This window comes from Adiantum capillus-veneris, chromosome 17 (genome assembly GCF_014529385.1).
Source record: "Adiantum capillus-veneris isolate H3 chromosome 17, ASM1452938v2, whole genome shotgun sequence".
In the NCBI taxonomy this organism is placed as follows: domain Eukaryota; kingdom Viridiplantae; phylum Streptophyta; class Polypodiopsida; order Polypodiales; family Pteridaceae; genus Adiantum; species Adiantum capillus-veneris.
Window position 1 is genome coordinate 58181797 of NC_140947.1, and position 13912 is coordinate 58195708.

At 44.7% G+C, this 13912-nt stretch overlaps 2 protein-coding genes across 3 annotated transcripts in view; one reads left to right on the forward strand and one right to left on the reverse strand.

Annotated features, from left to right (window-relative positions):
- Positions 1 to 431: 431 nt before the first annotated feature.
- LOC147437309 (ubiquitin-conjugating enzyme E2 28-like) lies at positions 432 to 2270 on the forward strand. 2 transcript variants are annotated; one of them, XM_086486867.1, is made up of 3 exons: positions 432 to 585; positions 662 to 884; positions 1853 to 2270. In XM_086486867.1, the coding sequence occupies exons 2-3, from the start codon at positions 669 to 671 to the stop codon at positions 2081 to 2083; spliced, it is 447 nt and encodes a 148-aa protein (XP_086342993.1). In that variant the 5' UTR covers positions 432 to 585; positions 662 to 668; the 3' UTR covers positions 2084 to 2270. The 2 variants fall into 2 exon arrangements, with proteins under 2 accessions (XP_086342993.1, XP_086342992.1); XM_086486866.1 differs by having other exon boundaries at positions 514 to 884.
- A 2301-nt stretch (positions 2271 to 4571) lies between these two features.
- The window catches only part of LOC147437310 (O-fucosyltransferase family protein), a 65655-nt gene continuing 56314 nt past the window's right edge, over positions 4572 to 13912 (reverse strand). The window contains exon 9 of the mRNA XM_086486865.1: positions 4572 to 5151. Within this exon, the coding sequence (XP_086342991.1) occupies positions 4573 to 5151 (579 nt within the window). The 3' untranslated portion in view covers position 4572. The remainder of the gene's footprint in view (positions 5152 to 13912) is intronic.

A 13912-nucleotide genomic window follows, 5' to 3' on the forward strand; every position in this document is an offset into this window, starting at 1 on the left:
GTGAGATGAGAAGCCTTTCCTATACATGTGACAAAGAGTTTTCTTTGCCTAAGGCCCCTGTCAGACTAGACCGGACGGACGCGATGCAGGCTGAGCTGGCCCAATCACGTTGATTGCCTTGTTTCGACACTATCACATAGCGTGGTGGTCACGTTGATGATGAGCAGACGTGTATGCCCAAGTCATGGCCGACGCCTCTCCTCTTGCGTCCGAGGGGTCACCCTCGCCCCGTCCCGCCCAACTGATGTTCTTTGTAAGCTGATTGGCGCAGCTCCCTGCGGAGGGATTCTTTTGTGCCGACTCGTGTGACAGAAGCTGCGGACTCTCACAGTGCAACCCACTTGGGCGTTGTGGACAGTGTGTGCCACCTCACACATGACCGCCGGTCATGTGTGACAGGGGCCTAAAATACCACATCATCAAGAGTCCCATGGCCGGACAGGACAATACACGACTGGTTGAAGTCGGGCAGCAAGGAAGAGATCTACAAAGATCAACGCCAACGTGGACAATGTGAAAGCCCACTACACTTCTTGACCTCGAAGACCACCACATCAGTTGTTCTGTGCATCTCCATCTTCGCGTGTATCCCCTCTCCCTCTCTCCCTCTCTCTCTCTCTCCTTCCTCTTACTTTTCTTCATCTTCTCCTCTTCTGTGCAGAGTGCCCATGGCGTCCAAGAGGATCCAGAAGGAGCTACAAGATCTACAGAAGGATCCGCCCACGTCGTGCAGCGCCGGCCCTGTGGGCGATGATCTCTTCCACTGGCAAGCTACTATTATGGGGCCGAGCGATAGCCCCTACTCGGGTGGGGTCTTCTTCGTCACTATTCACTTCCCCCCTGACTACCCATTCAAGCCCCCCAAAGTGAATTTCTCGACCAAGGTGAGCTCCTTTCGTAGTGCGTGTGTGCGCGCGCGGGCGTTTTTTCTATTTTGTGTGTCCCTGCGTTGCTTTTCTGAGTAAAACCATACCGAGTTGCTGATCCGAACGCACAATTTCCTGGGTTGATGATTTGTATTGAAGGTTTTCTGTGTATGCTGCTTTGTCAATGGTCTTTTGTGAACTTAGTTTGTTAAGTGGGAAATTTCGTCTGTAATATACTGAGATTCGGTGCAACCTCGTGCACACAAAGGCGATGATTTGTTTGATAGATGTTTCAGAATTGTTGTTATTTAGCTTCCACACTGAGAGGAATCTGGTGTTGTGAAAGCAATGAATTGAAAGCTGGAATTTAAGGACTGCAAATCAAGTTATTTTATGTCTCAGGTGTTTGTAATAGCTCATCTGTATTGTATGCAGTCAATGTGATGCCAAGGCTATTCGGACAATCGACAGTACTGCTATTGCCAATGCTATCATATATTTAGGTCACAGCTGAATATGCGTATATGTATACAATCGATGGTAGGTGGCAGTAGTGCCAGATTTTTAGGCTACAGCTATGTGAACACATTTGAAGTGATGTGCAGGCCTTTTGGACGAAATAGTCTTGGAAGCTGAAGAGTTCACAGGTTGTTGATGACAATAGTTGCCAAGTACTATATGTCGGGGATCTTTATGGTTGTGTACTTGTATCTTCAACAAATTTCTTGCGTGGATTGCTACATGTTTGTGGTCTTTAGAGTAGTGCTCACATATTCCGGTGTGTAGTGTAATTTTTCCTGCTGAAAATGAAAAATCCCGGTTGTAATTTCATTAAACCATAATTTCTCAAGGGGTACTCTCATTGGTTTGACTTTAAAATGCACAAGGCTAAGAAAATGGTTACTTGTCCAGGTGGTGGTGCTTGAAAGCAAAAAAATTGTCATTAAGGTGCTGTGTTTTTACTAATTAAGCTGTTTTGCATATAGGTATACCACCCCAACATCAACTCAAATGGCAGCATATGCTTGGATATATTGAAGGAACAGTGGAGCCCAGCGCTGACAATCTCAAAGGTCCTCTTGTCAATTTGCTCACTTCTGACCGACCCAAACCCCGACGATCCTCTTGTGCCAGAGATTGCGCACATCTACAAAAATCAGAGGCCAAGGTATGAGGAGACAGCAAGAGCATGGACTCAGAAATATGCCATGAATTGAAGAGTGAAGCAAAGGCCAAAGCTCTAATACTTGCATAAGGTCCTTTTCTTCCGGGCACACACGCTTTCATCAGTGGAACTTTGGTGCCTGTGTACAGCTGCTTTTTGGATATCAGTGTTCGTGTCTTTTCTCATGCAGAAATTGCATGTTTAATTGACTATTGCTCTAGCTAGCAGCTAGTAGACTAGCATGGTTTGTTGTTGATGAATTGTTTTGTGCCTTTGTTCATTCTCTCATTGTGTGATTGGGGTGGGAGCAAGTCAGGGGCGCTACATGATGTTGGCGAAGCTTTTTTTGAGGCACAAATGAATCATCACATGTATGGGAATTTGTACGTGGGCTGTATTGGTCGTATTACCTTCCAGAGATACTATTGTGGTGGCATGATGAATATTCTGTTTATTTTTCCTGTGGTTAGACGTATTTCATGGACTACGTAAGGTTGGAATTGGGTTTCTGTATTTGCAGTTATTATGAATTGGGTTTCTGTATTTGCAGTTATTATGTCCCCCAAACAAAAGATAAGGACTGGATGCCGTTTTCTTTTTCAATGCCTTTCTTTATTTAGTGAATAGGAGGTCTTTGTTAAAGGGCCACATTCAAAGTGAAAAGCTTAAATGTAATGATAATAGATCTTTGCATAAGTCAATCCGTCCAGGTCTGTGATGTGTATGGGGGATTGTCTTGACTACAGCATCTGCCAAGCTCTCTTGTCCTATCCCATGGAATGTTGCTAAATTTCTGCTTCTAGCGAGTGACGGGGTTTAGACATGCATTTCTCCTTTTGACAGCCGTAGCTCCTTCATTGACATGGGGGATTCACTTGTTTTAGGGAGATTTCACTTGTGCACCGAAATTGCCTGTCTGACTTCTATTGTACATTCATGAGATCATTCAGTGACCCTTGGTTAACACCTTGGGTGATATATCTTTTAGCATGCAAATTGTCTTCTTGGCCATCGCTTTGTTTCTAATGTGCTGTTTTTAACGTGCTCTTTGATGATTTTTATAATTTTCCTCCTGTTAAATGGCTGCAAACTAACAAAATAAATCGATCTGGATATGTTTTTTTAAAGTATTTCTGGCAGTCTGTTCGAGTGTCTAGAGGGAGGTACGACTTTTGAGTGTGAGGAATGAAAACTGTGCATTTACATGTGTATGCTTTTCAAAGATTGAAGGTTTGTTTTCATGCAAGAAAATATAGATGCTCATTGCTTTGTAAAAAACTTTTTGGGTAGTCCAAAACGTGGAACATTGAATGTATGAAAGCTAAACATCCGTCCAGCAGACTTAACTGCCTCTTTTATCTTTTATGTACGAAAGCCTTGCCTAATTCAGTAGTCAATCTGAACCTCCCATCTACTGTCCACTAAAAAACTGCAAAATCTACTGTAGTCGATGGTAGTCGGACACATCAGCAGCCACAATAAAAAATGAAGCTCCTCCAATGAAAGTTTATCAACTCCGTCAGTAGCTGGAACTGCTGCCACCTCAGCACATATAATCTCTTCGTGCTCAGTACCAACATGACTGTGCACGCATCACTATGAGCTAGTTCACATGTGCCTTGGGTTTGTCACTGGTTGGCAACCCATGGCGAATCCTTTTGGTTTCAATGAGGAGTTTTCTAGAATGGAGTTGCAACTTTTTGTGAACCACTTGTGGAGCTGACCCAGAAAATTTTAATGTGCTCTTCTGTGATTTTTAAAATTTTACTCTTGTTCTATGGATGGCCATGTTTGCTGCTTTATTGGCAGGATGTGCACTTTTCAGTTTGCAAATAGTGAAACTCCCTTTTTTTTAATGAGTTTCTCGCTGTCTGTGTAATCTTCATGTGGACTGGGCGAGGAGAGGTTGCAGGTTGAGTGCACAATCCCTTATCTTGCCACCGCAGCAGCTGGAATCTGTTGTGGACCCTAGATGCCACAATCGGCCGAAATTGTACGTTGCTGACCATTTCCCAAGAGTCCATGCTCCGATCACCATGCAATCACCTGGATTTTTGGACAAGAGACGGATTGTTTTCTACACCATAGTCCCTATCTAGAGACTGTAAAGCTAAGCCTCACAAAGGCAAGATGTTCCAACTTCCAAGGAACTTGGTGATGTAACTTACTTTGGACAAGAAGTCCTTGAAATGATGTCTTAATGATCCATACTTTACACAATCTTGGGTTAGGAAAAGTCAATCTTCGGTCTAAATCACATTACCTCCTGGACACAGCAGGCTCTTTTGGACTACCCTTAACAAAATTTGAGAATGGCATCAGTGATCACATAATAGGAGAAAAATATTGACACAGCAGGCTCTTTTTGACTACCCTTAATAAAATTGAGAATGGCATCAGTGATCACATAATAGGAGAAAAATATTGAAATGTACAAGCCACCTACTCTAATCCTTGACTCCTCTCTCTCTCTCTCTCTCTCTCTCTCTCTCTCACACACACACACACACACACACACACACACACACACAGGCGCAATCTCTAGTAGGAAAAACTTGTTGAATTTGTTGAGCTACTGCCCCAGGCCCCTGAGTCAGAAGGACATCTTTCCTTCACAAACTCAGAGGAGCTCTTACAAAAGCACTCTGGCCAAGGGTTGGTGTAAAAAGACTCGGGAGATATTCGAGGGTGGGGCCCACCAAATGGTGTGGTGGACATCACCAGCCTTACTCTGCCCTCAAAGTTGCGAGTATTACCTCGCTCACGGTCCTTGAACACAGGAGCAAGAGCTTTGCGGTCTGGCTGAATGGTGGTTCTAAATCCATAGTAAAGCCGATGGCCCATGAGATTGTTGGCAAAATTGCTAGGGCCATCATAAGTGGGCATAAAAATATCAGCCAAGAGGCACACCATATAATCCACAGCTGGCCCCAACAAACCCTTTCCCTCTGCCTTCACAGATGCCAATTCTTCTGCTGTCGCAATCGATGTGCGGTTCTCAAGACGTGGGAACAACGCACGCAATGGCTGCATAAAGCGCTCTCCTCCAAAGATGTCGCCTGCAGCTATATATATGCGAGTTGTATTGTCGAAGCCCATTGACCGCAAGATAAGCCCAACCTGCAAGGAAACAATTCTATCTCTCTCTCTCTCTCTCTCTCTCTCTCAAACCAGGCTATCCATTTTGATACAACTATATCCCTAGATGAATTCAGGAAGAGCCCAAATTCAACAATGAAGGAAAGTGCAGCTACAGACTCATGGTAGTCACCCATAAGACAATATAACCACCAACTTCATCATGCATAGTATTGACTAAATACTAAATCCCCACCGCCCAATAGGGGGTGTAGAACTAGGCCCTAACATATGCTCCCAACACCACACTCACCACACGCATGCACACGAGCATACATCAACACAAACTTCATCGTACTGAGTTTCTGTCATGACTCCAGAGACCAAGCGCTCCCGGAGACCAAGCGCAGACTCGGCCACAATGAGTACTAGCATTGGAAAAAAGCCTAGATAGAAATATCAATGCAACATAAAAGGAAGTTGAAAGGGCGTATGCACCGCTAGCAACAACAGCTACAAGGGGATGAACCTCAAGGTAGAGTATACAAAAGACGGGATAGCAGCATGGAACATGCTGCTTGATGAAAAGCGAGAAGGCTGATTTTGACGTTGCTGCATAAATCTGTCTGAAGCTTTTGACGCCTCAAGTGATGCAGCAAAGCAAAGTTTGTAAGACTCCACCATCGGTAAAACCCCACAGACCTCCATACCACTTTGTGATTGTAGAAAAACCACACGCCCACTGCTAACTCAAACTGCCGAGAGTAATGTTTAGGCCCCAAGGATCAGATCCCAAGCATTCCTCAGACCCCTAAGCTTGGTGTAAAAGATAAAAGGCCACCAAGTTTGCATCCAAAGAATGGTCCCATGTGGAACAAATAACCATCAGATTTCAGCCCAAGTACCCGCAAGTTTTCAGCCATAAAGACCAGCAAGGGCAGCGTTTTTCATAGCGTTTTCAGCCGCAGCAGAAATCAGCCATTAGCGTTTTGGGACAGCACTAGAAGGACAACAGATTTCAGCCATAGCGTCGGTCTCACCATCCCCGTCGTCAACACCGACATAGCCTAGACTTGCATCAGTCACATGCATTCCCATTGTACCAATTTGTGCAATCAATAGTAGACCACTCTCGCCGACGAGAGTGGGGCCTTTGGAGGAGGGTTTTACAACGTCTCCGGTGTCGTATTTCTCTTCTCTCTCTATCTCTCTATCTCTCAATCTCATACACTTGTACGCACAACGTCCATTCACTTTGTTGTGATCATAGCACTCTCTCATTAAGAACGGAAGGCTCTCCCTTCCATAAGAACAAAAGGAACCTTGAGCACAGTTCAAAGCACTCATCTTGAGCAAAGTTCAAACATTCATTCCACTGCACCTAACAAGGGTTTTACAACGTCTCTGGTGTCGTATTCTCTTCTATCTCTATCTCTCAGTCTCATACACTTGCACGCACAATGTCCATTCACTTTGTTTGTGATCATTGCACTCTCTCATTAAGAACGGAAGGCTCTCCCTTCCATAAGAATAAAAAGGAATCTTGAGCACAGTTTGGAGTACTCATCTTGAGCAAAGTTCAAACATTCATTCTGTTGCACCTTACATTGGTATCAGAGCTTTGGCAGTGTTCTGTATCACTCAAGGAAAGAACCACAAGAATCACAATAATTTTTTTGCTTGTTGCGGTCGCACGAACCCAAGTTCGCTTGGGCGCGTCGATTCCTAATCGTGTTTTTGAAGAGTGACAGGAACCCCAGGAAAGAAGGGCTTGTCCAGCCTCCCCTTGTGCCTCTTTTCACTCATTGAGAGCGGACCGTGCACTTAGCGGCCGGCCATCGACGTGAGGTGGGAAAAAGCAACCTTGGTGTGAGCGCAAAGCCGCCAAGGGGTGCGCCCGCGGAAAAGAGCAGAACTCGGGTGAAGAGAAGATCCTTCTCTAACACAGATTGCAAGCAAAAGAAGAACCTCAAGACCCTCAAGAACTCAAGAACTCAAGAACCCCAAGAACCCAAGTTCCTCGTGAACTTAAGAACAGAGACCCACAAGAACCGACGACTTCAGAATGGTCATCACTCAAAGCGGAATGGATACTTCGCTTGGAGGCGATGATCATGAGAGAGGCGAAGAAGAATTTTCCCCACCATGAGGTTTTTCTGACCCTCCCCCTTCCCCATCTACGCCAAGGATTGCACTATCTCCTATGGAGGCTTTCGACAAGAGGATGATTGACATGAAGTTAGAAAGTGAAGAAAGAATCGCAACCATAGAGCGTAAGTACCAAGAAAGAATGGCAGCCATAGCGCGTGAGAGCGAGCAAGCACGCTTGGAAGCCAAAGTAAGAAAAGCAGAAAGAGAAGCAAGACAAGAGAAGGGCGACCAACACATGAAAGAGTTGTGGCGACGTTTTTCTCAAGTGCAGGCGTACTTTGCACAGAATCAGGAAAAGGAGCCTCTCTCACTCCCTTCTTCTCCAAAGCATGACACACATGATTTGAATGATAATGATTTGCATGATGATAAGCATGATGATTTGAATGATAATGATGAGCATGATGATTTGGATGCCAATGACAAGCATGATGACATGAACCCTATATACATGTGGACAAGCAACTCCTATTTCTAGGGTTTAGGAAAGACTAGGAAGTGTTTTGGCACCCTTGTGAGCATGTACGCAAGACCTGCATGTCCAAACACTTTAATTTAGTTGCATATTGTCTGATTGCACATGAGCATAGCCAGTGTCTGCTACGTGTAGGCACTGGGGAGTGTTCCCATATAGTTGCATTAGTACCCAACCTAGGTATTTATCTACATGTGAAGCACCTCTTACAAGTGACTTTATTAACTCATTAATAAGTGACATTTAAGAAATTGTGGGATTTTTATTGGCATTGCCCGACCCAGCTTTAATCCCATACATAAGTGACCCTAGGGGTCAATTCTCAAAAGCATAAGTCAATACCACCACCAAGTACCCGTAGTACCACCATCAACATCCATGGCGTTTTACCATTAGTATACTCATCCCACCAGCATTTTTAGACTATAGTAGCAGATTTGCATTGCCGTCAGTTTTCAGCGCTAGCATTTTCAGAGGTTGCAGATTTCAGCCATAGTCCCAGCACTTTCGGATTCAGCCCTCAGATCAACCAATGTTTTTCAGTTTTAAGCCCATCGGCAACATCGGTGACAACAAATCAGCCCCTAGCCTCGTCGCCAACCAATGTTTTTCAGTTTGAAGCCCATCGGCAACATCGGTGACAACAAATCAGCCCCTAGCCTCGTCGCCCTTGCAGATCCACGGTCACAAAATGATGACATGGCATGAACAGATGGATAAAAGACTATTCCAAGTTAGAGGAGGTCAAGTCTAATGCTTCATTGTGTCGTGCTAGATTCCCGACTTGGTGTGCCCAAGTCTCTTACATCCCATTCAACATGTAATGTGCAGCGGAAGTGATGGTGTATGGCTCAGGATGAGTGATCACTGGGTGCTCAAGGTTCCTTTACTAACGGGAAGGGAGAACCTTCTTTGACTTAATGAGAGAATGTGCAATGATCCAAACACAAGAGTGGAATGCAAACTGTGAATGAGAGTGCAAGAGAGTGCTAGAGAGAGAGAAAAGAGACGACACCAAATGGGGTCCCAAACCCCCCTCCAAGGGCCCCCCTCTCTATTGCTAGAAAGGTATTTGCCTTAGATTGCACAAGGTCCGGTACAATGCTTCTAGATGTTGTGGTACTTGACGACGACGATGTCGACAACGACGACGAAGCTGAAGGCTAATCTGCTATCTCCGAGGATGGCGATGGGCTGAAAACTGAAACCGCTGAAATGACTATGGCTGAAACTGAAAATGCTATTGATGCTGAATTCTGAAAACGCAGCTGATGCTGAATTGCTTTGAGAAAACGCCAAGGCTGGGTCTTGAGGAGCGCTACTGAATTGGGCTCCTAGGTCTTCTGCACTTGGGCTTTCATCCTCATCATGGCACCAATGCCCTCCTTATATAGGTGACTTAACTCTGGGTCGAGCAGTCTCCCTTCAGCCTTCCACGATTTGGAAAATCATTTAAGTCACATAATAAATTAAGTGACCTATAAGAGGTGGTCCACATGCTGTCATAAAGCTGGGTTCTTATGGTGGAAAATGCTCATGCTAGGTACTGAGTCATGATGCTAATGATCCTGGGTTGTGCAATCAGAGGGTATGCAGCTACTCTTAAGTGTCTGAACATGCACGGCCCGCGTACAGGCTCACAAGGGTGCCATAACACTTCCTAGGCTACTTAAACCCTAGAAGTAGGAACAGCAGCTTGTCCACATGCATATAGGGTTAGATGTGTACATGACATCCCCCCCTTTTCAAGGTGAGATACTGGTATCGAGCTGTATGGCGTTCGTAAAGTCCGCCAACAATTCTTGGAATACTGCGAAGAACTCTTCGCCGGCCCACTCTGCTGCGTGGGCGCGCTATACTTGAACTTTATGAAAGTCTACAATGCTTGCTTCTTTGGGCCAAGCCGAAAGCGAGACAGAATGAACTTTTGCGGCTCCAATGCTCCAACTTCGTCTATGGTCGTGGGCCCACCTTCTTCAAGAATCTCCGATGAGGAAAATTCATGAAACCACTTCCAACACAAAACCATAAACATATACATTCCATGTAGAGTGACTAAAAAATTAATATTCTTTTTTAAATGACTGTGCATGCAATGCAGATGAACAAAGTGACAGAGTGTCAAACTGTTCACCAAACACAAGCAAAAAGTGAGATAGAAACTTGACTTTCCCACCTAAATCTATGAACCGTGGCAAATCGCAACGGAATTGCTAATGCTTGATAAACAATCGTGCTCGTTCTGTGACTGTGTCATGCCAAGGAATGAACATGCAAAAGAGACTGACCAAACGGACAATTCGTGAGACATTGTGAATCCCTTGAGAGTAAAATTTCGTTCATTTGGAGAGTGATAACCATGAGTGAATCATGTGCATGGTGCAATACGGCATGCCTGTGAAAAGATAAAGATGATGACAAAAATACAAGAAACCGTCACGAATGAGACACTCAAACAATGCGTACTGACTAATCATGTAAATGCAAAATACTTCCTGAATGGGTTCTTTGAACCTCGACTCGAGAGCCAGATTGGTCCTATGGAACGAATCATATCTGCAATGAGGTTAGCTTTGCTAGAAACATCTTCATCCAAACCACCAAATTGCTCCTTACGAACAATCACATCCCTATAATGCAAAAAATGTGTGTCGTGCTTCGAAGAAGACATGACAACAAGAGAGTTTGTTCATGCAATGACTCATGCTGGGACTGTGTACTGAGAGAAACAATCATACTACGTGTCTTAACCTCTTTCAAACCATGAGAGTGAGAGACTAATGGCAAAGAAGGAATGTTCTTGTCACAGCAAAAGACCACAGGAGGTGCTCCTTCAACTAAGAGAGAGAGAGAGAGAGAGTGTTTTCTTTTCAATCAATGCATGGATTATAACCTTTAAACCACTTGATGCCAAAAATCAAATCACATCCTTTGAGAGAAGAAACCACAAAACGACGACGAAAACCGACATTTTGAACTAACACTGTCACATCAGGACATTCATGCGTGAACGAAAAGTGCATGTTAGGAGCAAATCCAGAGATCACAATGGGATCTATGGGGAGAGCTTCTAAACGTGCGCTCTTCATGAGAGAGTCACTAATCACATCATGCATACTACCCGAATCAACAAGATCACAATGCGTGTACTATTTACATGACCATAACCCAACATGAGAGACTCATCTACATGATCATGAGAAATTTCACACATTAGTGTGCGCACTGAGTGCATTCACAGATAATGTGGATTCTGTGGGTTCCTTAGGGTCTTTTTTCTTAGGACAATCTCGTTTTATGTGACCTTTAGTGTGACGACACTCAAAACATCTTTTGTCTCATGCATATTAGGCTCGTTCTTCAAGAGTTAACCAACCTCCTAAAATTCCTTGAGCAAATTTTTCATAAGGCGTCAACTTAGGGGTGTCTTGAGTTTAAGCCTTCACTTCTGTGCTCTAGGTGAAGAAGAAACTTGAGAAGAAGAATTATAGTCATTCTTACCAATAGTCTTATTATGCTTACCATTCGGTTGGTCTCGCGAAGTACTCGACTTGTTCTCCTTCGGCTTGCCTTTGTTGTGCTTCATTTCTTGAGCTAAGGAGATTATGATAGCGTCAGTCCAGTCCTTAGGACTGAAAACTTGCACATCGAACTTGATGTACTTATCTAACCCAAAGAGGAAAGCCTCCTTGTGATCCTCATCCGACTTACGCAATTGAACGCCAATCTGCAAAATAGGTTAGAAAAAGACATAACATGGGATCCATTTTGCTTAAGACTACGCCAATCTTTTTTGAAATGATCAAGGTATTGTGGTGGCATGAAACGAGCCTTGAGCTTGTCTTGGAAGTCGACCCAACTACAAGAGAGGGGTACGCCTTCCTCGGCATACTCAAGATGCTCTGTAACTCTTGCCAAACTTGATACCAATTAATGGTATCACTAAATGTCAACTTCTCAATGACTAGATTGTTGGAGTCTTCGCCTCTACCTATGCTACCCGATGAATCGCCAACCTCCTTGAGTGGCTCGGGCTTCGAGGAGAGTACATGTAGGACCAACTAGCCACTCGCTTCTCTTCAACCACTATGCATTGAGCCTCGCGCAAGCACGCTTGAGCTCCATAGTTGCCCTTCGTTCTTCGGCCATCAAGTGCGCTTGCTCACATCACGCTCCATGGCTACCCTTCTTTCTTCCATGACAGCGCCTTGCACCTCTTGTTGTAGCATCATCTCCATCATCGACTTGACCAAAGCCTCCATAGGATTTGGTTCAATCCGTGGCGTAGAAGGGGATGGGGGAGGATCGGGGAACGATCCTCCTGGTGTAGAAACTTCTTCTTCTCCGACTCCACTGAGCACTCTCATCATTCACACAAAGTATCCATTCCGCTTTGGGTGTTGACCATGCATTGAGTTCTTGGGTACTTTGGATTCTTGGGTTCTTGAGTTCTTGGCTTGTAATCTGTGCGTAAGAAGGCTTTTCTCTTACCCAAGCTCAACTCCTTCCTCCATGTGCACCCCTTGACGGCCTTGCGCTCACACCAAGGTTGCTTATTCCCACCTCACGTCCATTAGCCTACCGCTAAGAGCAAGGTCTGCTCTCAATGAGTGGAAAAAAGGAACAAGGGGAGGTTGTACAAGACCTTCTTTCTTGGGTTACCTACCACTCTTCAAACACATAGATTAGGGATCGACACGCCCAAGTGGTCTCAGGTTACGTGCGACCACAACAAGCAAAAACAAATTCTTGTGGTTCTTTGTGATTCTTTCCTTGAGTAATGATATCGAGCACTACCAAAGAGCTCTAATACCTATGTAATGTGCAGCGGATGTGAATGGTGTATGGCTCAGGATGAGTGATCAGTGGGTGCTCAAGAGAGTGTGCAATGACCAAAACACAAGAGTAGAATGCAAACTGTGAATGAGAGTACTAGGAAGAGAGAAAAGAGACGACACCAGATGGGGTCCCTCCAAGGGGCCCCCTCTCTATTGCTAGAGAGGTATTTGCTTTAGATTGCACTAGCAGGGTTTTTTCCCGTGCATTGTATATACGCCCATCATTCTAGGGCTAACTGTTAGGTGCAGCGGAAGTGAATGTTGAACTTTGCTCAAGATGAGTGCTCCGAACTGTGCTCAATTTTCCTTTTACTTACGGAAGGGAGAGCCTTCCGTTCCTTTAGTAAGAGAGTGTAATGGACACAAACAAAGTGGAAATGAACACTGTGAATGAAGGTGTTGAGACCGAGAGATAGATAGAGAAGAATACGACACCAGAAATGTTGTCAAACCCTCCTCCGAAGGCCCCACTCTCTATGGCAAGAGCGGTCTACTTATGATTGCACAAATCTCTACAATGCTTGGACTTGCCGACGATGTCGACGACGATGAGGACGATGACGAAACGGGCTGAAATCTGAAAATGCTAAGGGCTGAAATCTGCAAATTTTTATCTGCTGAATTCTGACTCTATGTCGATGGCGACGATGCGACAACAATGCGCTGAAAGCGCAGATGCTGAAATCTGCGTTTTCCGGGCTGAATCTGCAAACTTCGTTGGATCTGACCAAGCGAGGATCTGCGGCAGGAAGGTGAGATCTGGGAGGTTTAGGGGTTCTACTGCGGAAACTGACTGTTGAAAACTGAAAACGCTGAGTCTAGGGTTGATTCCGTCGCGAAGATCTGCAAAAACACTGAGGTTGATCTGCAAACCAAAACGCTAGGGGCTGAAATCTGTCTTTACTGAGGAAACTGCTAACACTAGGGCTGATCTGCTGTCGCTGGGGAATCTGCTATCGCTAGGGCTGATCTGCTGTGTTTTGTGGTCACTGAGGATGATTTGCCATGCAAAAACGCCAAGGCTGATCTGTGGTTGCAAAACGCTAGGTCCTTGCTATTGTGTTGCAAAATCGCTAGGCTTGCTGGGGTCCTGCTGAGAAGGTGCCTGTTGAACCGAAGTTCCTATTGCCTCTTCTGCTCATAGGTGCTAGCCTAGGTTTCTTAAGTACTTGCTTAGTCAAATTGCCCTACCCAGTTCCCAACAAAAGTCACTTAAAAATAATAAGTGAAAAATGTCAAAAATGGGGAAAATAGGTTCTGTGCACTGGAAAATGCTCATGATGGGTTCTGATGGAAATCTGATGATCATGCTGTGTGCAACCAGAGCTACTCTAAGTGT

Coding starts and splice junctions, on each gene's coding strand:
- LOC147437309 (XM_086486867.1), top strand. CDS start 669: ATGGCGTCCAAGAGGATCCAGAAGGAGCTACAAGATCTACAGAAGGAT. Junction 885..1,852: donor AAGTGAATTTCTCGACCAAG/GTGAGCTCCTTT, acceptor TTTTGCATATAG/GTATACCACCCCAACATCAA.